A 26,063-nucleotide genomic window follows, 5' to 3' on the forward strand; every position below is an offset into this window, starting at 1 on the left:
AACAAAATTTCAGCCTCAAATCGGGTGAGAAAATCAAAGGCCGCAAATCTAGCCGCATCAGACTTTATACTAGCGACATTAATGGTCGCTAGAGTCAACGGGGTGGGTGCCGCCATCATGAGTGATCGAGTTAGATGGCCTTTTTCTTCACCCCACCCTTTTTCTTAGCCCGCTCGTCTCCGGACGATGAAGCCCCCCCTCTTCTTTTCAGAGAGACAGAGGTATCCATCCCTCCCACCTCTTTCTCATCTCCGGACCCAGGGTCGTCCCCACCTCGCGAGGAAGACACACCCCCCGGAGAAGGGACTCCCCCGCCTCCCAAAGGCCCTCCCGATGTTACCTCCGGAACCTCACCCCCGACTCCCGTCTCAGCAGGATCGTCAAGGGCTTGGAACCGGTTGGAGAGAGGGATCAGAGGGGAGTTGGTGGGACCTTCCTTAGGCACCTTGGTCAGGGAAGAAGATTTTCCACCTTTTTTCTTCTTTTTTTTACTTTTGGCACTCTTGGTACCCTTGTCACCCATTTCTTTTGGCTGTTCCCCTCCATCCTCATCAAAACTTTCATATTGAGAGGCATCTGAGAGATCAGCCGCTTCCTCATTCTCCACCCGTCTGATCTCCTCATTCACCGCTTCCTCCCCCGGGGCCTCAGTGACATGGGCTGTCGCCTCGGAGGAGGGGGCAGCCATTACCCCAGTTTCCTGAGGCTCCTCCTGCCCCCTGCCCTCCTGACGCCTTGCCTGCCTCCGCTGGTAAGAGGGGCCCCTAGCCCTGCCATTCCTCATCGGCCCCTCAGCTCCTCCCCCGCTACCACCTCCAACCTCTGCAGAAGTTGCACCGCCAGGAACTTCCTCACGGCTCCCCTCCGCCCGGCTGGCCATGGCATTAGAGAAGGAACGAGGGCAGCGGCTGAACGGGTGACCTAGATCACCACACAGGTGACATCGAATGACACCACAGGATGCGGCGAGGTGACCTACCTCGCCACACAAGGCACATTTCTGCACCTTGCAGCCCGCGCTGAAGTGGCGAGGATCACCGCACCTGTGGCATACCTTCGGCTGCCCCTGGTAGAAGACCAGAATCCGATCCCTTCCCAGAAAAGCCGAGGAAGGGATGTGGGTGACAGTGCCCCCTGAACGCTTCAACTTTACCATGAAGGTCCAGCCCCCTGACCAGATACCAAAATCGTCCCGGTTCTTCTTCGGGACCTCCACAACCTCGCCGTACCAACTCAACCAGGTCATTATGTCAACGCCAGAAAGAGACTCATTACATGTTAAAACGGTCACTTTCTTCGGCCCACTTTGGCGAGAAATTGCTTCCACGGCGAAACCTCGCCAGCCGGGCTCCTCTTTTACCAGCTCATAATTCGACCAAAAGAGCTCCAAGCCCTCCGGCCGAACAAAGCTGATATCAAAGGTGGAGGTCCCAAAAGGATGTATCAGAGCAAAGATGTCAATAGCCCTGAAGTCCATCTTCATGAGGAGCTTCACCACATTTGTCCTGGATGGACACGCTTCATCGCCCCTCCAGCGGAGACCCCCTGCCCAGCTGTCGGGAGGGACCACACGGTCTCCCCCCCCCCCCTTTTCTCTTGGAAGGCAGCTAGACCAAACTTATCTAGCCAGTAGGACAACGCCACCTCTCTTCCCTCTACATTGATCGTCTGCTCCCCTTTTTTGAGGGCCTCCAGGAAACGGCGGCGAAAAGCTTCATTCCCTGGGTCCGGAGATGAGGAAGACCCCTGTGGAACCCCAGCGGCAGCAGCCGCATAACTAATGGCTGCTGCAGGTGATGGGGACGATGGACCAGCCCCTATATTCCCTGAACCCTCAACCTCACAGTCAACCATCTCCACCTCACTTACCTCAGCCTCACCATTTTCATTAGAAGTCCCCACGCTGGCACCATTCACTCCAACCATACCTCCAGCAGAAACTGCCCTTCCAACACCTGACCCTTCACCATTATCACACACACTAGTCACACCACTTGCACCACTTCCATTCTTATTTACATTTTTTTTTGCATTTTTTTTTCTGCTGTCTGCTGGGGTTGTTGCTGTTTGCAGTGCAGCTGCCCCTTTAAGATCAATACTGCAGGGTTTGATTACCACACCCTGCTTTTCAGCAGAGCATGTGCTGGCAGCTGCAGACTGTTGCTCCAGCCTCTCCTGCAGACCATCTCCACGCTCCTGTGTGCACTTCACCGCCGGGTCCCCCACAGATACAGGTGACACACATGCAGAGGACCCCGGCGGTGCGACTTTCTTCGGCGAGGATGCCGTCCGGACCTGCATTACCGCAGCCATTACAGCTGCACCCGAGATGATAACCGGTGCCGGGGTCCCGGATTTTGACCCAGCATCGGATCTGCATGTGGGGGACCCCGACACCACAGCACACACCGCCGATGATGCGGCCCCGGCTGACAGCGCACCGCCAACACTGCGGGGAGCGGTGACCACCGGCAAGGTACCCACAGCCCCTACCCCCCGAGCGTCAGCGGGTGCAGCAGGCGCCAGGCCGTCCCCCGTTTCCACAGAGGATCGGGCCTGGACACCTCCACAGGTTTTATTACTGCCCGCCACAGGGCCACTCTCCAGACCATGCACACTGTCCGGCTTTGCAGCCGCATGCCCACTCTCGCCCCCTCTGCTACCGCCAGCAGAGACGGCGACCTGCGCCATATGACTTGTACTCTCCCCGCTCCCTCGCACCGGTCCCACTGCAGGTCCCGGGCCGGGGTGGGTAGCGGGCTCCACACTCCGGGATCGGGGGGTCCCAGGAAGGGGGACAAACACCAACCTCTCCTCCGATGTTTTCTTCCTTTTTTTCCTTTTCTTTTTCCCCCTCCCGGTTGCCTCGTCCCCGCAGACCTCATCCCCAAACTTCAGGTGGGCATAATTTACTGGGGACTCTAGCTGACGGATCTGCTGCAAGACGAGGCAACCCCCACTGCTGCTGTTATCGCTGCTGCTATCATCCGCATCACCCCCATCATCCTCTGAAATACTATGGTCTGATGGGAGTGGGACCTGCACTGGATCTATCCCGCTGTGTGTGGCCTGGAGATCACTTACCAAGCCCCCAGGTGGGTACGGTGCCTCCTCCATCTCCTCATGGTCCACCTCCTCCACCTGGGTCGGACGCCGAGACCCCTCTGGCTCCTTTGCAGCAGCCATGTTGTGGAATCGGTCGTCATTCTCCAGCTTTTCCCGGAAGGGCCCGTTGTTATTTAATATAGCCGCTCTCCGGGCTTCCATGCCCTCAATGCAGATCCCCAAGCTGGATATCCTGGCTGTTAGGGCAGACTTCTCTGTGCGGGAGGCTCTGCTTGCAGCTTGCCTCACCTCCTTCATCTCCTCCCGGAGTCTCCTGAGGGTCTTCCCAGCCTCTTCATGCTCGCTGAGGTACGCATGGACGCGGGAAGCATAGCTGTCAACCGGCTCCCGTGCGGCCCTAGCGCCCCAATCCTTCGGCACCGGCGCCGCTGCACCTCTGCGAGTACTCCGCTCACCTCCGGGAGGAGACACCGCAGTGGCCCTCGCCTCAGCCTTAGGGGCTTTGCAGCCCTCCTGGGTCTTCCTGGGCTCCACCATGTTCTGGGCCTTGCCGGATCTGGTGACCCTCTTTGCCGGTAGCGATGAGCTCCCACCCCTCGCCGGCTTAGACCGAGGGGTGGGAGACGGGGACTCAGCCCCACAGTCCATCCAATACACCCCTCTCTTTCCTGGGTCAGAGAGGGGGGGGATTCCTGAGTGAAAAACTGGTTACTCTCCTGGAGCACACAAAACAGCACCTTCCTCCACAGACTACAAGCTCCTAGTGGTGACTGTATAAATCTGTATGTAGTGAGCTCCCTCTAGTAGTGACTGTATAAATCTGTATGTAGTGAGCTCCCTCTAGTGGTGGCTGTATAAATCTGTATGTAGTGAGCTCCCTCTAGTGGTGTCTGTATAAATCTGTATGTAGTGAGCTCCCTCTAGTGGTGGCTGTGTAAATCTGTATGTAGTGAACTCCCCCTAGTGGTGACTGTATAAATCTGTGTGTAGTGAGCTCCTCCTAGTGGTGGCTGTATAAATCTGTATGTAGTGAGCTCCCTCTAGTGGTGGCTGTATAAATCTGTATGTAGTGAGCTCCCTCTAGTGGTGGCTGTATAAATCTGTATGCAGTGAGCTCCTTCTAGTGGTGGCTGTATAAATCTGTATGCAGTGAGCTCCCTCTAGTGGTGGCTGTATAAATCTGTATGCAGTGAGCTCCTTCTAGTGGTGACTGTATAAATCTGTATGTAGTGAGCTCCCTCTACTGGTGGCTGTATAAATCTGTATGTAGTGAGCTCCCTCTAGTGGTGTCTGTATAAATCTGTATGTAGTGAGCTCCCCCTAGTGGTGACTGTATAAATCTGTATGTAGTGAGCTCCCTCTAGTGGTGTCTGTATAAATCTGTATGTAGTGAGCTCCCCCTAGTGGTGACTGTATAAATCTGTATGTAGTGAGCTCCCTCTAGTGGTGGCAGTATAAATCTGTATGTAGTGAGCTCCCTCTAGTGGTGGCTGTATAAATCTGTATGTAGTGAGCTCCCCCTAGTGGTAGTTCTATAAATTATTGAAAGTAGCAAAAGCAGTATAGAATGAGCGGACTGATGCAGTCTAATAACTGTATAACCGGCATGCAAAGTTAGAAATGGAAAATTGTTGTGTATCTGACACTGTTGTGTGGGATTGGTGACTTTTTGAATATGCTTAAACAGCAGCTATGAAAAGACTTGGTTGTCTTTCCCTATTAGACAAATGTCTTGAGCCCCGTCATATCCCTGTGGGGGGGTACACTAGAATTGATCTTAGTAAGGGGACACTCGGGGCTAATTAAAGGAGAAGTCTCTATAAAGACCGAAGGAAATGAGGTTCTGGGGAGAAAGATTTATCCATCTGCCTACGGCCTGCCCGTCTTTAGGGCACTATCACTCTGCGTCTTGGGTAAAGGTAAAACACCAGATGATGGAATATAGGTCAACTTTATTTTCAGGAATGTGGAAATTATTCACTCTGCTGCAGCTCAGCATGGAACGGGTCTACTCCAGGCGAGCAAACCCCAGAGAGGGAATGTGTTACCCTCATGTTGACAAATAACAGAAACAGATTAAATTATGGAGACATTTATTTTCTTTATATTTCTACAATTTCTCAAAAAAAAAACCTCATATATGTGCTTTATAAAATGCAAGTGTGGATCTCATTATCTATCTATCTATCTATCTCATGTCGATCTTTGCAATGAAAATTATAAAAACCACACTGTAAATTAGATTTAATAGAAAAATGTATAAATGTGTTGCTCAGCCTATCTGCTGTCGTATAGATACAGAGATACAACAGGAGTTCACATGGAAACAACAGCTACTCTACCTGGATGTGGCAGAAATAGGAAGCTGTCACTGTCTGCCATCAAATTCCTGATGAGGCGGGTGGTGAAAAACTCATTGTGAAGGCTACAGTGAAGCATGGTGGTGGTATTGTGATATCTACAGTAAAGCATGTTGGAGGCTCAGTGATGTTTACATTGAAGCATGGTTGTGACATCATGATGTTTACAGTAAAGCATGGTGGTTGCTCTGTGATCTCTACAGTGAAGCATGGTTGTGGCTTGGTGAAGGCTACAGTGAAGCATGGTGGTGGCATTGTGATATCTACAGTACAGCATGTTGAAGGCTCAGTGCTGTTTACATTGAAGCTTGGTTGTGACATTATGATGTTTACAGTAAAGCATGTTGGTGGCTCTGTGATCTCTACAGTGAAGCATGGTTGTGGCTTGGTGATATATACAGTGAAGCCATTAAAACATGGTGGTGGTTCGGTAATTCCTACAGCGAAACATGGTGGCAGCTTGGTTATGTCTACAGCAAAGCATGGTGGTGACTTAAGGATCCCTACAGTGAAGCATAATGGAGGCTCAGCGATGTCTACAATGAAGCATGGTGGTGGCTTGGTGATGCTTACAGTGAAGCATAGTTGTGGCTCGGTGATGTGTACAGTGAAGCATGGTGATGGCTTGATCACGTCTACAGAGAAGCATGGTGGTGGTTCGGCGATGCCTACATTGAAGCATGGTGGTGGCTCAGTGATGCCTACAATGAAGCATGGTGGTAGATTGGTGAGCAAAGCATGGTGGTGGCTCGGCGATGTCTACAGCGAAGCATGGTGTTGGTTTGGTCTTGTCTACAGTGAAGCATTGTGATGGCTTGGTGATGTCTACAGTGAACATGGTAGGGGCTCAGTGATGACTACAGTGAAGCATGCTGGTGGCTCAGTGATGTTCCGGGGCTACTTTGCACCCTCTGGTGTTAGAAACCTGCAGCATGTGGAGGGCAAGATGAATTCAATGAAATATCATGAAATCATTGAAGAAAACATCATATGTTCTGAAGAGAGCTAAAGCTCACATGTCAATGACCTCCCAACAGGACCAAGGTCCCCAGCATACCTCACGGTTCACCAAGCCTTGGTTTCACTAAAAGTCCTGGGGAATTTTGGTGGGGCAACTGTATCTATCCTAGATGTGCTCACTATAAGGGGGCAGGCGGTTCATGATCTTCCAGTTTATTCATATTATTTCCTTGGTCTGACTTCCACTCAGGATCCTCATTGCCCGCTATGGCCACACATCACACACAGCCTTTTGATTTCAATGAACGCTATATAATTCCCTATTTCTCTTGAACAATTAAACACTTGCTGCTGTTTTCCTTCGTTAATTACCACGGATCGCTGGAGGTCACAGCAGGTGGAAACCCCGAGACCAGTGAAACTGCGTTGTAAAAAGGCAGAGAGCCCCTTTAACTAGTCTGGTATATGTTAAGCTCCTTTTTTTGCAGACTCCCTCATTGCGTCTTTGTTGTGACTCAACTGTCCAAACATATCCATGTCGGCCTGTCCCACAATATCCCTGCCACAGTGTATACAGTCCGTACATAATTCATATATCCTGCCTGTGTAAACAGTTCTGCCTCCAGCAGCTCCTGTACCTGACATGTTTACAGGACAGAGGCCGGGTGATCTAAAAGGTTTATAGAAAAGCTCAGGGAGCAATTATCCTGGACACATTCTTCTAATAGGACACATAACTTCCCTATAGTAACCGACAAAGCGCCCGATGCCAGATAAGCACTTAGTCAGTCTGGTCGCCTGGCATCTTGGTGATGGTTACATGTATGGAAATCAGAAGCAAAATCATAAAAACTCTATCTCCAGTGTTCTCCAGACCGCTTCACTTTCTGGGGCAGGAAGTAGCTGTCTGAAATATATGAGTGTCAGCCATATTACCTGCCATGTGTGGCTTTTACTGTCACCTGTCACCCTCTCTCAAGATTCCCATGATGTAAGAACCCTCCTGTCCCTCTCACTTTTTAGAGCGTGGACCCCAATCTGTTATCACTGCTGGGGTCAGAACCTTCATCAGTGAGGCAGGAAGTAGCTAACTTCTTCTCTCACCTAAGTTTCAATATACAGTAATCTAGCTGATTGCCTGACCAATGCAGAAGAAGCTCTGAGTGACCAAAGCAAATGTCAAGAATGTTTACCCCCTGCCGGTTTGGTTCCTAAAATTCAGCATGATTGCCCTCTGGTCACCCCCTGCCATAACTGTCACACATGTCCAGACGGCTGATCCTCCAATAACCTTTTTGTATGGGATCCATCAGCTCATGCAGCTCCTCTCGCCGCACCATCACTCAGCTCTCTGGTATATGATCAAGCTCCCCTGTTCATCCTGATCCACCTGGTTCATGACTAGAATATCAGAACTGCAGCTGCTACTGAGAATAATTTCTTCTGCACTTACTTGCCAGAATGACCATGTCCATCCCCCAGAATATACTCATGATCCATCCGACCATAACAATCGCTGTGAGGATTTGGATGAGGGCTGCAGCGATGTTCAGCCAGAATACGCAGCATATGTGGCGGTCGGGGAGGTCGGTCCTGGCTCCGCACAACACGGTGAATGCTGAGACGAATGTCCCTGAAAGAGAAGAGAAGATCAAATTCAGAAAAAAACACAGCGCACCTTCATCTGTCATATTATATAGTTTTTCTTGTCATTTCAGTTGCTATGAAATGTATTTCCCAAATAATACTGCCATATTTTCCCTTATAATACTGCCATATATTTCCCACATAATACTGCCTTATATTTCCCACATTATACTGCTATATATTTCCCACATAATACTGCCTTATATTTCCCACATAATACTGCCATACATTTTCCACATAATACTGCCTTATATTTCCCACATAATATTGCCAAATATTTCCCACATAATACTGTCATATATTTCCCACATAATACTGCCAAATATTTCCCACATAATACTGCCAAATATTTCCCAAATAATACTGTCATATTTTCCCTTATAATACTGCCATATATTTCCCACACAATACAGCCTTATATTTCCCACATTATACTGCTATATATTTCCCACATAATACTGCCATATATTTCCCACATAATACTGTCATATATTTCCCACATAAAGGTTCCGTATCATTTTCACATAATACTGCCATATAATTTCCACATAATACAGCCATATAGTTCCTATAAGATATTTCCGTATGACTTGAATATAATATTTCTACACCATGTTCCAAATTATTATGCAAGTTGGATTTAAGTGTCATAAAAATGTAATTGTTTTGTTTTTCAAATAAACTCGTGGATGTTATTGTGTCTCAGGGCTCAATGGATCACCGAAGTCAATCTTAAACACATGTGATAATTAGTTTTCCAGGTGATTCGAATTAAAGGAAGACTACTTAAAAATGATGTTCCACATTATTAAGCAGGCTACAGGTTTCAAGCAATATGAGAAATAAAAAAGATCTCTCTGCTGCTGTAAAGTGTTAAATAGTGACTTGGACAAGGAACGAAAACATTAGATATTTCACGAAAACTTAAGAGTGATCATCGTACTGTGAAAGGATTTTTGACAGAAACAGAGCACAGACAGAGTTCATGCAGATAAAGGCATAATGAGGAAGGTTTTTGCCAGACAAATTCATTGGATTAAGAGAGCAGCTGCCAAAATACCATTACAAAGCAGCAAACAGTTACTGTATATGAAGCTGCTGGTGCCTCTGGAGTACCTCTAACCTCAAGGTGTAGGATCATTCAAAGGCTTGCTGTGGTGCATAAACCTACTATTCGGTCACCCCTAAACAGTATTCACAAGCAGAAACGGTTGCAGTGGGCCCAGGCATACATGAAGACTAATTTTCAAACAGTCTTGTTTACTGATGAGCGTCGAGCAACCCTGGATGGTCCAGATGGATGGAGTAGTGGATGGTTGGTGGATGGCCACCTGTTGTGAATTCTGTGGCTGAGTTCACTTCTGTGGTCACAAGTGGTATTGCAGTCTCTGGGCTTCCTCCCTCAGGTGTTTTGGTGAGCTCGTTGGCTGCCTTGCTATTTAGCTCCACCTGAGTCTGTCTTCCTTGCTCCTTGTCAATGTTCCAGTGTTGGATCTGAGCTACTGCATCTTTCCTTGGGCCTGCTGCTCTGCTAGATAAGTGCTTCTAGTTTGTTTTCTGTTTTTTTTCTGTTTGCTGGAAGCTCTGAGAAGCAAAGGGGTGCACCGCCGTGCTGTTAGTTCGGCACGGTGGGTCTTTTTGCCCCCCTTTGCGTGGTTTTCGTTTTAGGGTTTTTTGTAGACTGCATAGTTCTCTTTGCTATCCTCGCTCTGTCTAGAATATCGGGCCTCACTTTGCTGAATCTATTTCATTCCTACGTTTGTCTCTTCATCTTGCTAACAGTCATTATATGTGGGGGGCTGCCTATTTCTTTGGGGTATTTCTCTGAGGTAAGTCAGGCTTGTATTTCTATCTTCAGGCTAGTTAGCTCCTCAGGCAGTGCCGAGTTGCATAGGTAGTGATAGGCGCAATCCACTGCTGCTTTTAGTTGTGTGAGGATAGATCAGGTACTGCAGTCTACAGAGATTCCACGTCTCAGAGCTCGTCCTATTGTTTTTGGTTATTGCCAGATCTCTGTATGTGCGCTGATTACTGCACGCTGTGTTGCCTGATTGCCAGCCATAACAGTACAAGGAGCCGAACCAATGATTCCCAATAGAGGGAAAAAAGAAATCCTGACATCATTTTTTTTTCTTAGCTCTGTCTTCAGTCTTTTTTTTCCCCTAGACATTAGAGTGCTTCAGGACACAGCTGTGGACATGGATATTCAGGCTCTGTGCTCCTCAATGGATAATCTCGTTGTAAATGTACAAAAGATTCAAGATACTATTGATCAGAAATCGATGCTAGAACCAAGAATTCCGATTCCTGATTTGTTTTTTGGTGACAGAACTAAGTTCCTGAGCTTCAGAAATAATTGTAAGCTATTTTTGGCCTTGAAACCTCATTCTTCTGGTAATCCTATTCAACAGGTTTTGATTATTATTTCTTTTTTGCGCGGCGACCCACAGGACTGGGCGTTTTCTCTTGCACCAGGAGATTCTGCATTGAGTAATGTTGATGCATTTTTCCAGGCGCTGGGATTGCTTTACGATGAGCCTAATTCAGTGGATCAGGCTGAGAAAAATCTGCTGGCTTTATGCCAGGGTCAGGATGATGTAGAAGTATATTGTCAGAAATTTAGGAAGTGGTCAGTACTCACTCTGTGGAATGAATCTGCACTAGCGGCTTTGTTCAGAAAGGGTCTCTCTGAAGCTCTTAAGGATGTAATGGTGGGATTTCCTATGCCTGCTGGTTTGAATGAGTCTATGTCCTTGGCCATTCAGATCGGTCGTCGCTTGCGCGAGCGTAAATCTGTGCACCATCTGGCGGTATTGTCTGAGAGTAAACCTGAGCCTATGCAGTGCGACAGGACTATGACTAAAGTAGAACGGCAAGAACACAGACGTCTGAACAGACTGTGTTTCTATTGTGGTGATTCTACTCATGCTATTTCTAATTGTCCTAAACGCACTAGGCGGTTCGATAGCTCTGCCGTTATTGGTACTGTACAGTCCAAATTCCTTTTGTCCATTACCTTAATGTGCTCTTTGTCATCGTATTCTGTCATGGCGTTTGTGGATTCAGGCGCTGCCCTGAATCTGATGGATTTGGATTATGCTAAACGTTGTGGATTTTTCTTGGAGCCTTTGCGGTGTCCTATTCCGTTGAGAGGAATTGATGCTACACCTTTGGCCAAGAATAAGCCTCAGTACTGGGCCCAGCTGACCATGTGCATGGCTCCTGCACATCAGGAAGTTATTCGCTTTCTGGTACTGCATAATTTGCATGATGTGGTCGTGTTGGGGTTGCCATGGCTACAAACCCATAATCCAGTATTGGATTGGAACTCTATGTCGGTAACCAGCTGGGGTTGTCAGGGGGTACATGGTGATGTTCCATTTTTGTCTATTTCGTCATCCATTCCTTCTGACATCCCAGAGTTCTTGTCTGACTTTCAGGATGTATTTGAAGAGTCCAAGTCTGATGCCCTACCTCCGCATAGGAATTGTGATTGTGCTATCGATTTGATTCCTGGTAGTAAATTCCCTAAGGGTCGTTTATTTAATTTGTCCGTACCTGAACACACCGCTATGCGCAGTTATGTGAAGGAGTCCCTGGAGAAGGGACATATTCGCCCATCGTCGTCACCATTGGGAGCAGGGTTCTTTTTTGTAGCCAAGAAGGATGGTTCGCTAAGACCGTGTATTGATTACCGCCTTCTTAATAAGATCACTGTTAAGTTTCAGTATCCCTTGCCATTGATTTCTGACTTGTTTGCTCGGATTAAGGGGGCTAGTTGGTTTACTAAGATTGATCTTCGTGGTGCGTATAATCTGGTGAGAATCAGGCAGGGAGATGAATGGAAAACGGCATTTAATACGCCCGAGGGTCATTTTGAGTATCTGGTGATGCCGTTCGGACTTGCCAATGCTCCATCTGTTTTTCAGTCTTTTATGCATGACATTTTCCGTGAGTATCTGGATAAATTCTTGATTGTTTACTTGGATGACATTTTGATCTTCTCAGATGATTGGGAGTCTCATGTGAAGCAAGTCAGAATGGTTTTCCAGGTACTGCGTGCTAATTCCTTGTTCGTGAAGGGATCAAAGTGTCTCTTCGGTGTGCAGAAAGTTTCATTTTTGGGGTTCATCTTTTCCCCTTCTACTATCGAGATGGATCCGGTTAAGGTTCAGGCCATCCAGGATTGGACTCAGCCGACATCTCTAAAAAGTCTGCAGAAATTCCTGGGCTTTGCTAATTATTATCGTCGCTTCATCTGTAATTTTTCTAGCATTGCCAGACCATTGACCGATTTGACCAAGAAGGGTGCTGATTTGGTTAATTGGTCTTCTGCTGCCGTGGAAGCTTTTCAGGAGTTGAAGCGTCGTTTTTGCTGTGCCCCTGTGTTGTGTCAACCTGATGTTTCTCTTCCGTTCCAGGTCGAGGTTGATGCTTCTGAGATTGGTGCAGGGGCGGTTTTGTCACAGAGAGGTTCTGGTTGCTCAGTGTTCAAACCATGTGCTTTCTTTTCCAGGAAATTTTCTGCTGCTGAGCGTAATTATGATGTGGGCAACCGAGAGTTGCTGGCCATGAAGTGGGCATTCGAGGAGTGGCGTCATTGGCTTGAGGGTGCTAAGCATCGCGTGGTGGTATTGACTGATCATAAGAACCTTACTTATCTTGAGTCTGCCAAGCGCTTGAATCCTAGACAGGCCCGTTGGTCGTTATTTTTTGCTCGTTTTGATTTTGTGATTTCATACCTTCCGGGCTCTAAAAATGTGAAGGCGGATGCTCTGTCTAGGAGTTTTGTGCCCCACTCTCCGGGGTTATCTGAGCCGGCGAGTATCCTCAAGGAAGGAGTCATTGTGTCTGCCATCTCCCCTGATTTGCGGAGAGTGTTGCAGAAATTTCAGGCTAATAAACCTGATCGTTGTCCGGCCGAGAAACTGTTCGTCCCTGATAGGTGGACTAGTAAAGTTATCTCTGAACTTCATTGTTCGGTGCTGGCCGGTCATCCAGGAATCTTTGGTACCAGGGAGTTGGTTGCTAGATCCTTCTGGTGGCCATCTCTGTCACGGGATGTGCGTGCTTTTGTGCAGTCCTGTGGAATTTGTGCTAGGGCTAAGCCCTGCTGTTCACGTGCCAGTGGGTTGCTTTTGCCCTTGCCGGTCCCAAAGAGGCCTTGGACACATATTTCGATGGATTTCATTTCTGACCTTCCCGTTTCTCAAAAAATGTCGGTCATTTGGGTGGTCTGTGATCGCTTTTCTAAAATGGTCCATCTGGTGCCCTTGGTTAAATTGCCTTCCTCCTCTGATTTGGTGCCTTTGTTCTTCCAGCATGTGGTTCGTTTACATGGCATTCCTGAGAATATTGTTTCTGACAGAGGTTCCCAGTTTGTCTCGAGGTTCTTTTGTGGTAGGATGGGCATTGACCTATCTTTCTCCTCGGCCTTCCATCCTCAGACTAATGGCCAGACCGAACGAACCAATCAGACCTTGGAAACATATCTGAGATGTTTTGTTTCCGCTGACCAGGATGATTGGGTGTCATTTTTGCCGTTGGCTGAGTTCGCCCTTAATAATCGGGCCAGCTCGGCTACCTTGGTCTCTCCATTTTTCTGCAATTCTGGGTTCCATCCTCGCTTCTCTTCAGGACAGGTTGAGTCTTCGGACTGTCCTGGTGTGGATTCTGTGGTGGACAGGTTGCAGCAGATCTGGACTCAGGTAGTGGACAATTTGACCTTGTCCCAGGAGAAGGCTCAGCTTTTCGCTAATCGCAGACGCCGTGTGGGACCCCGACTTCGTGTTGGGGATCTGGTTTGGTTATCTTCTCGTCATATTCCTATGAAGGTTTCCTCTCCTAAATTTAAACCTCGTTTTATTGGTCCGTATAGGATTTCTGAGATTCTCAATCCGGTGTCTTTTCGTCTGACCCTCCCAGACTCCTTTTCCATACATAATGTATTCCATAGGTCGTTGTTGAGGAGATACGTGGCACCTATGGTTCCATCTGTGGAGCCTCCTGCCCCTGTTTTGGTGGAGGGGGAATTGGAGTATATTGTGGAGAAGATTTTGGATTCTCGTGTCTCTAGACGGAAACTCCAGTATCTGGTCAAATGGAAGGGTTATGCTCAGGAAGATAATTCCTGGGTTTTTGCCTCTGATGTCCATGCCCCAGATCTTGTTCGTGCCTTTCATGTGGCTCATCCTGGTCGGCCAGGGGGTTCTGGTGAGGGTTCGGTGACCCCTCCTCAAGGGGGGGGTACTGTTGTGAATTCTGTGGCTGAGTTCACTTCTGTGGTCACAAGTGGTATTGCAGTCTCTGGGCTTCCTCCCTCAGGTGTTTTGGTGAGCTCGTTGGCTGCCTTGCTATTTAGCTCCACCTGAGTCTGTCTTCCTTGCTCCTTGTCAATGTTCCAGTGTTGGATCTGAGCTACTGCATCTTTCCTTGGGCCTGCTGCTCTGCTAGATAAGTGCTTCTAGTTTGTTTTCTGTTTTTTTTCTGTCCAGCTTGCTATTAACTTTTGCTGGAAGCTCTGAGAAGCAAAGGGGTGCACCGCCGTGCTGTTAGTTCGGCACGGTGGGTCTTTTTGCCCCCCTTTGCGTGGTTTTCGTTTTAGGGTTTTTTGTAGACTGCATAGTTCTCTTTGCTATCCTCGCTCTGTCTAGAATATCGGGCCTCACTTTGCTGAATCTATTTCATTCCTACGTTTGTCTTTTCATCTTGCTAACAGTCATTATATGTGGGGGGCTGCCTATTTCTTTGGGGTATTTCTCTGAGGTAAGTCAGGCTTGTATTTCTATCTTCAGGCTAGTTAGCTCCTCAGGCAGTGCCGAGTTGCATAGGTAGTGATAGGCGCAATCCACTGCTGCTTTTAGTTGTGTGAGGATAGATCAGGTACTGCAGTCTACAGAGATTCCACGTCTCAGAGCTCGTCCTATTGTTTTTGGTTATTGCCAGATCTCTGTATGTGCGCTGATTACTGCACGCTGTGTTGCCTGATTGCCAGCCATAACAGCCACCATGTCCCAACAAGGCTGCGACGTCAGCAAGGAGGTGGAGGAGTCATGTTTTGGGCCGGAATCATGGGGAAACAGCTGGTGGGGCCCTTTAAGGTTCCTGAAGGTGTGAAAATGACCTCTGCAAAGTATTTAGAGTTTCTGACTGACAACTTTCTTCCATGGTCTAAAAAGCAGAAACGTGCCTCCAGGAGCAAAATCATCTTCATGCTGACAATGCCCCATCTCATGCTGCAAAGAAACCTCTGAGTCATTGGCTGCTATGGGCATTAAAGGAGATAAACTCATGGTGCGGCCACCATCTTCCCCTGACCTCAACCCTATAGAGAACCTTTGGAGGATCATCAAGCAAACGATCTATGAGGGTGGGAGGCTGATCACAACCAAACAGCGGCTCTGGGAGGCAAAGAAATACAAGCAGAAACTCTCCAAAATCTCACAAGTTCAATGGAAGCAAGAATTGTGACGGTGAAATCATAGAAGGCTCCTATGTTACCATGTAACTTGGCCTGTTAGGATGTTTTGGAGTTAAATAGCTTTTTTGTTCAGTGAATGTGACCTCCTAATGCTTTTGTTATTGTAATGTAAGCCCTGTCCTTTTACAATGGGGAGCTACAGGCCCACTGTTTAGATTTTGTTTTCCATGTTTTGCTGTGTGAGTTTCTGGTCATCTGTGAACTGATCAGGCCGGAGGGACGTGGACAGATTATATTGATACAGGGTGAACTGGTGTGTAATCCTGTGCGTTCAGAGCGCTGATAGTTCAGACGGGTGACGCAGATTTTCAATACAAGCTATACATGGAACAAAATCAATAACAGATAACCCAGTCTTCTGATTTTTAACGTTTTTTCTTTTTCCTTTGCTTGGTAATCTTTGAGAGTTTGGGGTCATCTTTACCAGTCCAATCGTCCAAAGAGTCATAGTCGTTCTCAAGGTAAAGTCCAGCTTGTCAGGAAGAGACGTTCAAGAGGTAAAAGCACCTTTTCAAGCAGCAGAGAAGGGACAAGGAGGACGACCAATATGGCATCAGGAAGAGTGAGTATGGACTTATCAACCCTTAAAAGATTAGCAAAGCACAGTAAATTTAATTCAGTAACCCCCACTATACCCAAATCTGCAGAAATGCTGTGGTCTGCCCTATTGGAACAAGCATGTAGGCATGACAGCATGTGCATAGAGAGACGGTCGCTCTTGAATAAATCAAGTAAACGACTACAAATGTTAGCTAACATGATCTGTGTGTATGAGGAATCCCTGTGTAATGCAGATTCCCCAAATTTCCACTGCCAGTGTTGTGTGACTAATGTGCAGAGAGTGTGTGCCTTACAGACACAAGTGGAAGAGACCAATCAGCATAAAGTGGATAGTGAAAAGCAGATTTCCAGTCTTGAATCACAACTGCTGAAAACGAAAAATCATTGTGTTGATGTTGGAAGCCCAGCTGATTCAGTCTGGGGCTGAGATCAAAGCTGTGAAGAAAATGGCAGCAGCTAGTGATGCCATTATTAATCAGTGCAGTGTGGAGCTGGATACTAGTTCCCAACTGATTACTAGTCTGAAAAATATCATCAATGATTTTTCAAATGTGGTGCCGGCCTTCTCTTTGTCTCTGAACACAAGTTCAGATCCTCAACCAATTGTGCCTTGTGCAGGGCAAAAAGGGAGGAGTGATGGAACAGGTGAAGGATCAAATATTTAATCAAATGTTGATCAAATAAAGAAATGTAATGACAGGTATGTGCTGTCTAAATTACAAAGAAAGTTCAAGCGTGACATTGTAAGGCTACGTTCACATTTGCGTTGCGTCGGGCGCAACCACGGCGACTCATGCTTTCCTGCACTCACTGTGAGCACAGCGGCCGGAAAGCTTAGCGGTGACGTCACCGCTAAGCTTTCCGGCCGCTGTGCTCACAGCCAGTACAGAGAAGCCCAGCGCTGGAGGACAGACAGCGGAAGGTAAGTATGAAGCGTTTGTTTTTTTTACTTTTAGGATGGTAACCAGGGTAAACATCGGGTTACTAAGCGCGGCCCTGCGCTTAGTAACCCGATGTTTACCCTGGTTACCGGCATCGTTGGTCGCTGAAGAGTGGTCTGTGTGACAGCTCTCCAGCGACCAAACAGCGACGCTGCAGCGATCCGGATCGTTGTCTGGATCGCTGCAGTGTCGTTTAGTGTGAAGGTACCTTAAGTTGTTGGTTGTTTGCTGTTTTCTATCAGACCCTTGAAGTAAATGAGGTTTATTTACTGGCACTTGTTTTTTTTAGCTCCAGTTTTCAATAGAATTCATAATGATAAGAGTAACACAGGTCACAGGATAATAGAGTCACATTCATGGATGCTCTGATTTGTTGCTTGAACTAATGTAGGTAGGGAGGTGTGTGTTCACCTAGGCTTTGAAGTTCAGCTGTAAAATTGACTGTTTGTTTTCCTGTGCATCTTGGATTGGATAAAGGTTGTTGTTATGTGAACAAAGATAGGCGAAGAAGCATGGACAGATAACGGACGTACACGAGATAGTGTCGTGTTATACCGTGTGCTGCTTTGACCTTGAAATTTGGACGGATAACATGGTTTTGTTTAAGACCTGATGCAGGATACAACTAAAGTCGGTGTACCTTAGTTTTACTTTTAGTTTTCCTAAAGGTAAAGTCACACTGAACGATATCGTTAACGATATCGTTGCTTTTTGTGACGTAGCAACGATATCGTTAACGAAATCGTTATGTGTGACAGCGACCAACGATCAGGCCCCTGCTGGGAGATCGTTGGTCGCTGGGGAAAGTCCAGGACTTTATTTCGTCGCTGGATCTCCCGCTGATATCGCTGAATCGGCGTGTGTGACAGCGATCCAGCGATGTCTTCACTCGTAACCAGGGTAAATATCGGGTTACTAAGTGCAAGGCCGCACTTAGTAACCCGATGTTTACCCTGGTTACCGTTGTAAATGTAAAAAAACAAACACTACATACTTACATTCCCGGTGTCTGGTCATGTCCCCCGCCGTCACCTTCCCGCACTGACTGGTGAGCGCCGGCCGGCCGTAAAGCACGCTGTGCAGCGGTGACGTCACCGCTGTACTTTACGGTCGGTACTCAGTCAGTGCGGTAAGCTGAAGGTGAGGGACATGACCAGACACCGGGAATGTAAGTATGTAGTGTTTTTTTTTTTACTTTTACAATGGTAACCAGGGTAAACATCGGGTTACTAAGCGCGGCCCTGCGCTTAGTAACCCGATGTTTACCCTGGTTACCCGGGGACTTCGGCATCGTTGGTCGCTGGAGAGCTGTCTGAGTGACAGCTCTCCAGCGACCAAACAGCGACGCTGCAGCGATCGACATCGTTGTCGGTATCACTGCAGCGTCGTTTAGTGTGACGGTACCTCCTTAAGGGTGTTAATGTTTTCATGGTTCCTTTAATAATAGAGTCACATCCATGGATGCTCTGATTTGTTGCTTGAACATAGGTAGGGAGGTGTGTGTTCACTTAGGCCTTGAAGTTCAGCTGTAAAATTGACTTTGTTTGTTTTCCTCTGCATCTTAGATTGGATAAAGGATGTTGTTACGTTAACTAAGACAGGTGGAGAAGTTTGGACGGATAACATGGTTTTGTTTAAGACCTGATGCAGGATACAACTAAAGTCAGTGTACCTTACTTTAACGTTTAGTCTTCCTGCGAGAGTTGTATGTTACTCTTTTGAATTGTGGAAAACTGGTAGAGGTCTCTGTATAGAAAACAGAAGCAATTGACTAGCATCGCACTAAAAGAAAATTGCATTAATTTTGTGGGGTTCAGGAGAGCTGAGGCATTAGCTAATTACTGGGCAGCTCAAGAAAGGTCAACAGGGGGAGGTCACCCTGAAGTAAAAGTATAAAGAATGAGTGAGTTTGGGGAGACAGGGAAGCATCAAATAAGGGTACCGTCACACAGTGGCACTTTAGTCGCTAGGACGGCACAATATCCTTTCGATCTCGCTGTGTCTGACACGCTACTGCGATCAGGGACCCCGCTGAGAATCGTACGTCGTAGCAGATCGTTTGAAACTTTATTTCGTCGCTGGATCTCCCGCTGACATCGCTGAATCAGCGATGTCTTCACTGGTAACCAGGGTAAACATCGGGTTACTAAGCGCAGGGCCGCGCTTAGTAACCCGATATTTACCCTGGTTACCAGTGTAAATGTAAAAAAAAAAACCCACTACATACTTACATTCCCGGTGTCTGGTCATGTCCCTCGCCTTCAGCTTCCCGCACTGACTGGTGAGCGCCGGCCAGCCGTAAAGTACAGCGGTGACGTCACCGCTCTGCTTTCCGGCTGTCCGGCGCTCACTGTCAGTGCAGAGAAGCAGAGCGCCGAGGGGCGCGACAGGAATGTAAGTATGTAGTGTTTGGTTTTTTTACGTTTACGCTGGTAACCAGGGTAAACATCGGGTTACTAAGCGCAGCCCTGCGCTTAGTAACCCGATGTTTACCCTGGTTACCGGAGACTTCAGGATCGTTGGTCGCTGGAGAGCTGTCTGTGTGACAGCTCTCCAGCGACCAAACAGCGACGCTGCAGCGATCGACATCGTTGTCGTATCGCTGCAGCGTCGTTTTAGTGTGACGGTACCCTAAGGATGTTTATTAACTGCACTGGGAGATCTCCCAGAGCGTATTGTTCCTTTTGTTCCATTTTAGGTATCTATGTAGAAGAGCACCTATCACTCCAGAGAAGAAGTCTTGACCTTTGGCCTGATGCCCCTGAGAGACTCCAGAACACCCCTCTCAGGTTTGGTGCCGAGCTGGAACATCTCCTCTCAGATTTGAGCCATGAGGAGGAGACTGTAAAAAAAAACAACGCCACTTCGTCCTGTCATTTTCCTCCTGGTCATTATTTTATATACACTGTGTGCAGAATTATTAGGCAAGTTGTATTTTAGAGGATTATTTTTATTATTGATCAACAAGTACGTTCTCAATCAACCCAAAAGACTCATAAATATCAAAGCTTAATATTTTTGGAAGATGGAATGTTTTTTTTTTAGATTTGGCTATCTTAGAAGGATATCTGTTTGTGCAGGTAACTAATACTGTGCAGAATTATTAGGCAACTTAATAAAAACCAAATATATTACCATCTCACTTGTTTATTTTCACCAGGTAAACCAATATCACTGCACAAAATTTAGAAATAAACATTTCTGACATGCAAAAACAAAACCCAAAACAATTAGTGACCAATATAGCCACCTTTCTTTATGATGACGCTCAGCAGCCTCCATCCATAGATTCTGTCAGTTGTTTGATCTTTTTACGATCCACATTGCGTGCAGCGGCCACCACAGCCTCCAGACACTGTTCCGAGAGGTGGACCGTTTTCCCTCCCTGTAGATCTCACATTTTATGAGGGACCACAGGTTCTCGATGGGGTTCAGATCAGGTGAACAAGGGGGCCATGTCATTATTTTTTTCTTCTTTGAGACCTTTACTGGCCAGCCATGCCGTGGAGTAGTTGGAGGCATGTGATGGAGCATTGTCCTGCATGAAAATTGTGTTTTTTTTACCGATACTGACTTCTTCCTGTACCACTGCTTGAAGAAGTTGTCTTCCAGAAACTGGCAGTAGGTCTGGTAGTTGAGCTTCACTCCATCCTCAACCCGAAAAGGTCACACAAGTCCATCTTTGATGATCCCAGCCCATACCAGTCCCCCACCTCCACCTTGCTGGCGTCTGAGTCGCAGTGGAGCTCTTTGCCCTTTACTGATCCAGCCTCTGGCCCATCCATCTGGCCCATCAAGAGTCACTCTCATTTCATCAGTCCATAAAACCTGTGAAAAGCCAGTCTTAAGATATTTCTTGGCCCAGTCTTGACGTTTTATCTTATGTTTCTTGTTCAGAGGTGGTCATTTTTCAGCCTTCCTTACCTTGGCCATGTCCCTGAGTATCGCACACCTTGTGCTTTTTGTTACTCCAGTAACGTTGCAGCTCTGAATTATGGCAAAACTGGTATCAAATGGCATCTTGGCAGCTTCAAGCTTGATTTTCCTCAATTCATGGGCAGTTACGCCTTTCTTGCCCAACATGCTTCTTGCGACCCTGTTGGCTATTTGCCATGAAACGCTTGATTGTTCGGTGATCACGCTTCAAAAGTTTGGCAATTTCAAGACTGCTGCATCCCTCTGCAAGACATCTCACATTTTGGACTTTTCAGAGCCTGTCAAATCTCTCTTCTGACCCATTTTGCCAAAGGAAAGGAAGTTGCCTAATAATTACGCACACCTTATATAGGGTTTTGATGTCATTAGACAACACCCCTCCTCATTACAGAGACGCACATCACCTGATTTACTTAATTGGTAGTTGGCTCTCAAGCCTGAACAGCTTGGAGTAGGACAACATGTATAAAACGTATCATGTGATCAAAATACAACTTGCCTAATAATTCGGCACACAGTGTATATTGGACTGTTTATGATCTGCAGGAGGACCAAAAGACTGGACACCCATCTGCACGGAAGTCAGGCTGAGCACCATTAAATCAGCCAGTGATGGGGGTTAAGGACATAAGAAAAATCCAGTCCTTTACCCCGAATCCAATATATATAATATATTGTATATAATAATGATGTTATATTCATTGTCGTGTTACTGTGTAGTAATTCAATATGTGCGCATATAGACACTTTAGGTGTAAGTCCAGGACTACCTGTGACATACTCAGTAAGTGTGTTCATGTGAAGGTGTTCATGCATTTACAGCCAATAGATAACTCCAACTGTACGTGGATCAATGATCTTCATGTGCATTATGGATCAGTAGCAGCCATGCTATTTTAGCTCAAGTCTCTATATGCATTATGGAATTGTAATATATGTGCTTTGTGTGAGTGGGGAAAAAGAGTGAGGTTCTCTAGTGACAGGACCCCACAGCTTCTAAGTTATTTGCCACTTTAACCCTAGCCATGGTGAAGTTCATAAGGGATGGATTGAATGTCGGTTAGAATTAGACGGTGTTCTTCCCGCAGTCTACTTAGGTATTGTGACATCACTCCCTACTCCAGAAATTCTGAGCTGCCTAGTAAAGATCTGCATATCTATCTATGGAGGAACCTCATCAACGATCTTCAATCAAGATTACAGGAGAAGTGCCTGATGGAAGTCATGTCTGATGCATGTCTGATGAAAGTCGTTTCCAGTGCCTGAGTCCAGTCATTTCCAGTGCCAGAGTCGAGTCGTTTCCAGTGCCTGAGTCCACGAGGCCCAGAGGAAAAAAAACAAAAAAACCTGTGACATCCAGCAGTCTCATCATGCCAGACATACTCAAAATCCTGCTGAATCAAGCTATAGGAGAGTAACATGAAGTCTGGCAAGGTGACGGGTGCACACAGGATGATGTTGACTGACTATGGACTGGGAGGGTGAAGCCGTTCCAGAGTCTGACCAGTCACAACTGGAGAAAGATGGCTATGGGATGGGTTGATACCTGAAGATTGACAATTAAAGACCAGAACAGAGACTGAAGACTGCAATAAGACTCCAAGAAAGAAGAAGGTGTACTCTGTGGATAGAGATGTGGGTTACAGTGAACGGCAGGGAAGAGCTGATGGCCGTGTGGATGATGTCTAGGTACCTAAGTGCAGAATTATGCTTCATTCCATCCTGAACTGTCACTGGTTATAAATGGGGTTGAGTAGGCAAATAAATCCCAGCACAAAAATGTCCCTCTAATTTCATTGTCGTGTTCTCGACAACAGGGGGAATGTAGAAGGGAAGTACACCCAAAATGTACATCTTTACATAGAGATGTGTTTAGTGCATGTTTTGGGTATATCCCCCACCTGTATACCACATGGAGCAAAGCACCCCCCCCCCTCCAGCCTGCTGTAAAACAAAGCTGCCATGAGCTGGAAAAACAAGTTTCACTTAGGACTGAGGGGTGTGTGTCTTAGTGGACAATAGACCGTGACCTCGTCTCACACACCTGGGGCTGGACACACCTCTTTTAGCTGGTCACTTATAAGGGACAAGACCAGGTGGTTCTGTCTCTTTTTGCTGTGCCTGCATTGCCTGGAATGATGATGGACGCACATGGCTTAAGTATACTCTGTATCCCCTTTTCTAAATAGACCCAGTACTATTCATTAGGGGTAGCTAGCCATAGGTGGGATAGCTGATATTGTATATGTGATTTGGGTAATCGGGCAGTTAATTACGGCTTTTTATATTGTGTGATATTGTTGTGATATTACTGGTTATTGTGGGTTATTACTGTGTGATACTGTTAGGATATCACTGTATACTATAGTGATATTACTATGTCAGAGTTGTGATATCCGTATATTTGTATATATATACTTATAGTCGCCAGCTTGGGTATAAATATAAATGTATGTTATAGACTGTAGACTTGTGTGTGTGTGTAATAAATACCCTTTATTGTTACACTGTTTTGTCTCAGTTAGTATATAGTATAAGGTAAAGATAACGTTGTGGTATTAAGTGGATATTAATTATTAGTAGTCAATTTTGGCGTTAATAGTTGATATCGGACCTCAATAGAGGTGTAAGGAGAGTTCCCCTTTTGGTAACTATAAGTTTAGTAAATTGTGGAGGATATCCCACCCTTCTACAGCTGCAAATTCCACAAATGAACATTTTCAGTTCTTTAAAACATATCAAATGTTTAGAAATTCTACTGTGCCTAATAATTTGGAACAGTGCATTTTGAGTTTTTTTAATTCATTTTTGGAGATTATACTGTTATCATTGGGAGGTTTCTTCAATAAAATTCAATGTATACTCTAATGGGTGATGACTTTTATTAGACTGACTGTCATTTGTACCGACCATTTATGAAAATCCGAGAAAAATATCATTTGCATAATAATTTGGAACATGGTGTATATAGTCTCTACATAAAACTGCCATATAGTTCACACAAAAGACGTCTATATTGTGTCCAAATAAACAGTAATATAGTCTTCAAATAATACCGTCATATTCAGTCATGGCCGAAAATGTTGGCACCCATAAAATTGTTTCAGAAAATGAAGTATTTCTTTCAGAAAATTATTACACTTAGGCCGGGTTCACACTTGCGTGTGCAATTCGAGAAATTTGCGCGAGTCTCTCGCATCAATACCCGTCTCTCGGGACCGAAGGGTGCAGCTGCATAGAAATTCAGTCCTGGAAGACCAATGATGTATGACGCAAACCCATCTACCTGACCCCGGTCACTACATTGCCACCCAAATTCCTTTGATAATCTTCAGATTTCATGATGCCATGCACACAGCCAGGGCACTATAAGCGGCATCTGCGGCTTGGAACTATAGGAGTGTCTTCGGCTAGTCCTATAGGGGCTTATGCAGTTGGAACTATAGGGGCACCTATGGCTGAAACTATAATGGCATCTGTGGCTAGTACTGTATGCACAGGATCTGGGTGAAGTGTCAGTGGATCTAAATATATTTATCAACCACGCATCCACTGACACTTCACCCGGATCCTGTGCCACTCTTTCCTTATGGACCTGTGTCTTCAGCGGCTGATATGTGCTAAACATGTTGCTTAGTTGCAACTTCATCAGGTGAGCAGATTCCTTTTTTTTTCTCTGCTCCTTATTGTGTTATCAGTTAAGACCCTATTGCGCTCTGTTTTTTTCCTAGTTTCCCATATCTACTGCTAGTACTGTATGGGCATCTGCAGCTGGAACCATAGGGGCATCTGTGGCAAATAAATAGGAGCATCTTTGGGTAGCACTATAGGGATATATATGGCAGGAAAATAGGTATCTGTGGTGGGAATTTTGATGGAATTATTGGCTAGAAAAGTATCTATGGCTAGTACTATAGGGGCATCAGTGGCTGGAAAAGATGTATCTATGGCTAGTCCTATAAGGGCATCTGTAGCTGGAAAAGTTGTATCTATGGCTAGTCCTATAGGGGCATCTGTGGCAAGAAAAGTTCTATCTATGCCCAGTACTATAGGGGCATGAACGGCTGGAAAAGTTGTATCTATGGCTAGTTCTATAGGGGCATCTGTGGCTGGAAAAGTTGTATCTATGGCTAGTACTATAGGGGCATCAGCGGCTGGAAAAGTTGTATCTATGGCTAGTACTATAGGGGCATCTGTTTGGAGAATACGTATCTATGGCTAGTACTATAGGGGCATCTGTGGCTGGAAAAGTTGTATCTATGGCTAGTCCTATAGGGGCATCTGTGGCTGGAAAAGTTGTATCTATGGCTAGTCGGCTAGTCCTATAGGGGCATCTGTGGCTGGAAAAGATGTATCTATGGCTAGTACTATAGGGGCATGAGCAGCTGGAAAAGTTGTATCTATGGCTAGTACTATAGGGGCATCTGTGGCAGGAAAAGACGTATCTATGGCTAGTACTATAGGGGCATCTGTGGCAGGAAAAGTTGTATATATGGCTAGTACTATAGGGAAATCTGTGGCAGGAAAAGTTGTATTTATGGCTAGTCCTATAGGGGCATCTGTGGCTGGAAAAGATGTATCTATGGTTAGTACTATAGGTGCATCAGCGGCTGGAAAAGTTGTATCTATGGCTAGTACTATAGGGGCATCTGTGGCAGGAAAAGTTGTATATATGGCTAGTACTATAGGGGCATCTGTGGCTGGAAAAGTTGTATTTATGGCTAGTCCTATAGGGGCATCTGTGGCTGGAAAAGTTGTATCTATTGCTAGTACTATACGGGCATCTGTGGCTGGCAAAGACGTATATATATTGCTAGTACTATAGGGGCATCTGTGGCAGGAAAATACGTATCTATGGCTAGTACTATAGGGGCATCTGTGGCTGGCAAAGACGTGTATATATATTGCTAGTACTATAGGGGCATCTATGGCTGGAAAAGTTGTATCTATAGACAGTACTATAGGGGCATCTGTGGCTGGAAAACACATATGGGTATAGGGGTTTCTAAGGCTGCACCTGTAGAAACATAATACTATAAGGGCATCTGCGGCTATGACAATGGTTCATCATTTTTGGAATTTCGAGACTTCCCTTCATTTGTTTTGCGCTAT

General features: G+C 46.2%; 1 protein-coding gene across 1 annotated transcript in view; it reads right to left on the reverse strand.

Moving 5' to 3' along the window:
- STUM (stum, mechanosensory transduction mediator homolog) overlaps positions 1-26,063 on the reverse strand; it is a 94,179-nt gene that overhangs the window by 20,436 nt on the left and 47,680 nt on the right. The window contains exon 2 of the mRNA XM_069768399.1: positions 7,840-8,019. Within this exon, the coding sequence (XP_069624500.1) occupies positions 7,840-8,019 (180 nt within the window). The remainder of the gene's footprint in view (positions 1-7,839; positions 8,020-26,063) is intronic.

This window comes from Ranitomeya imitator, chromosome 5 (assembly GCF_032444005.1).
Source record: "Ranitomeya imitator isolate aRanImi1 chromosome 5, aRanImi1.pri, whole genome shotgun sequence".
Classification (NCBI taxonomy): domain Eukaryota; kingdom Metazoa; phylum Chordata; class Amphibia; order Anura; family Dendrobatidae; genus Ranitomeya; species Ranitomeya imitator.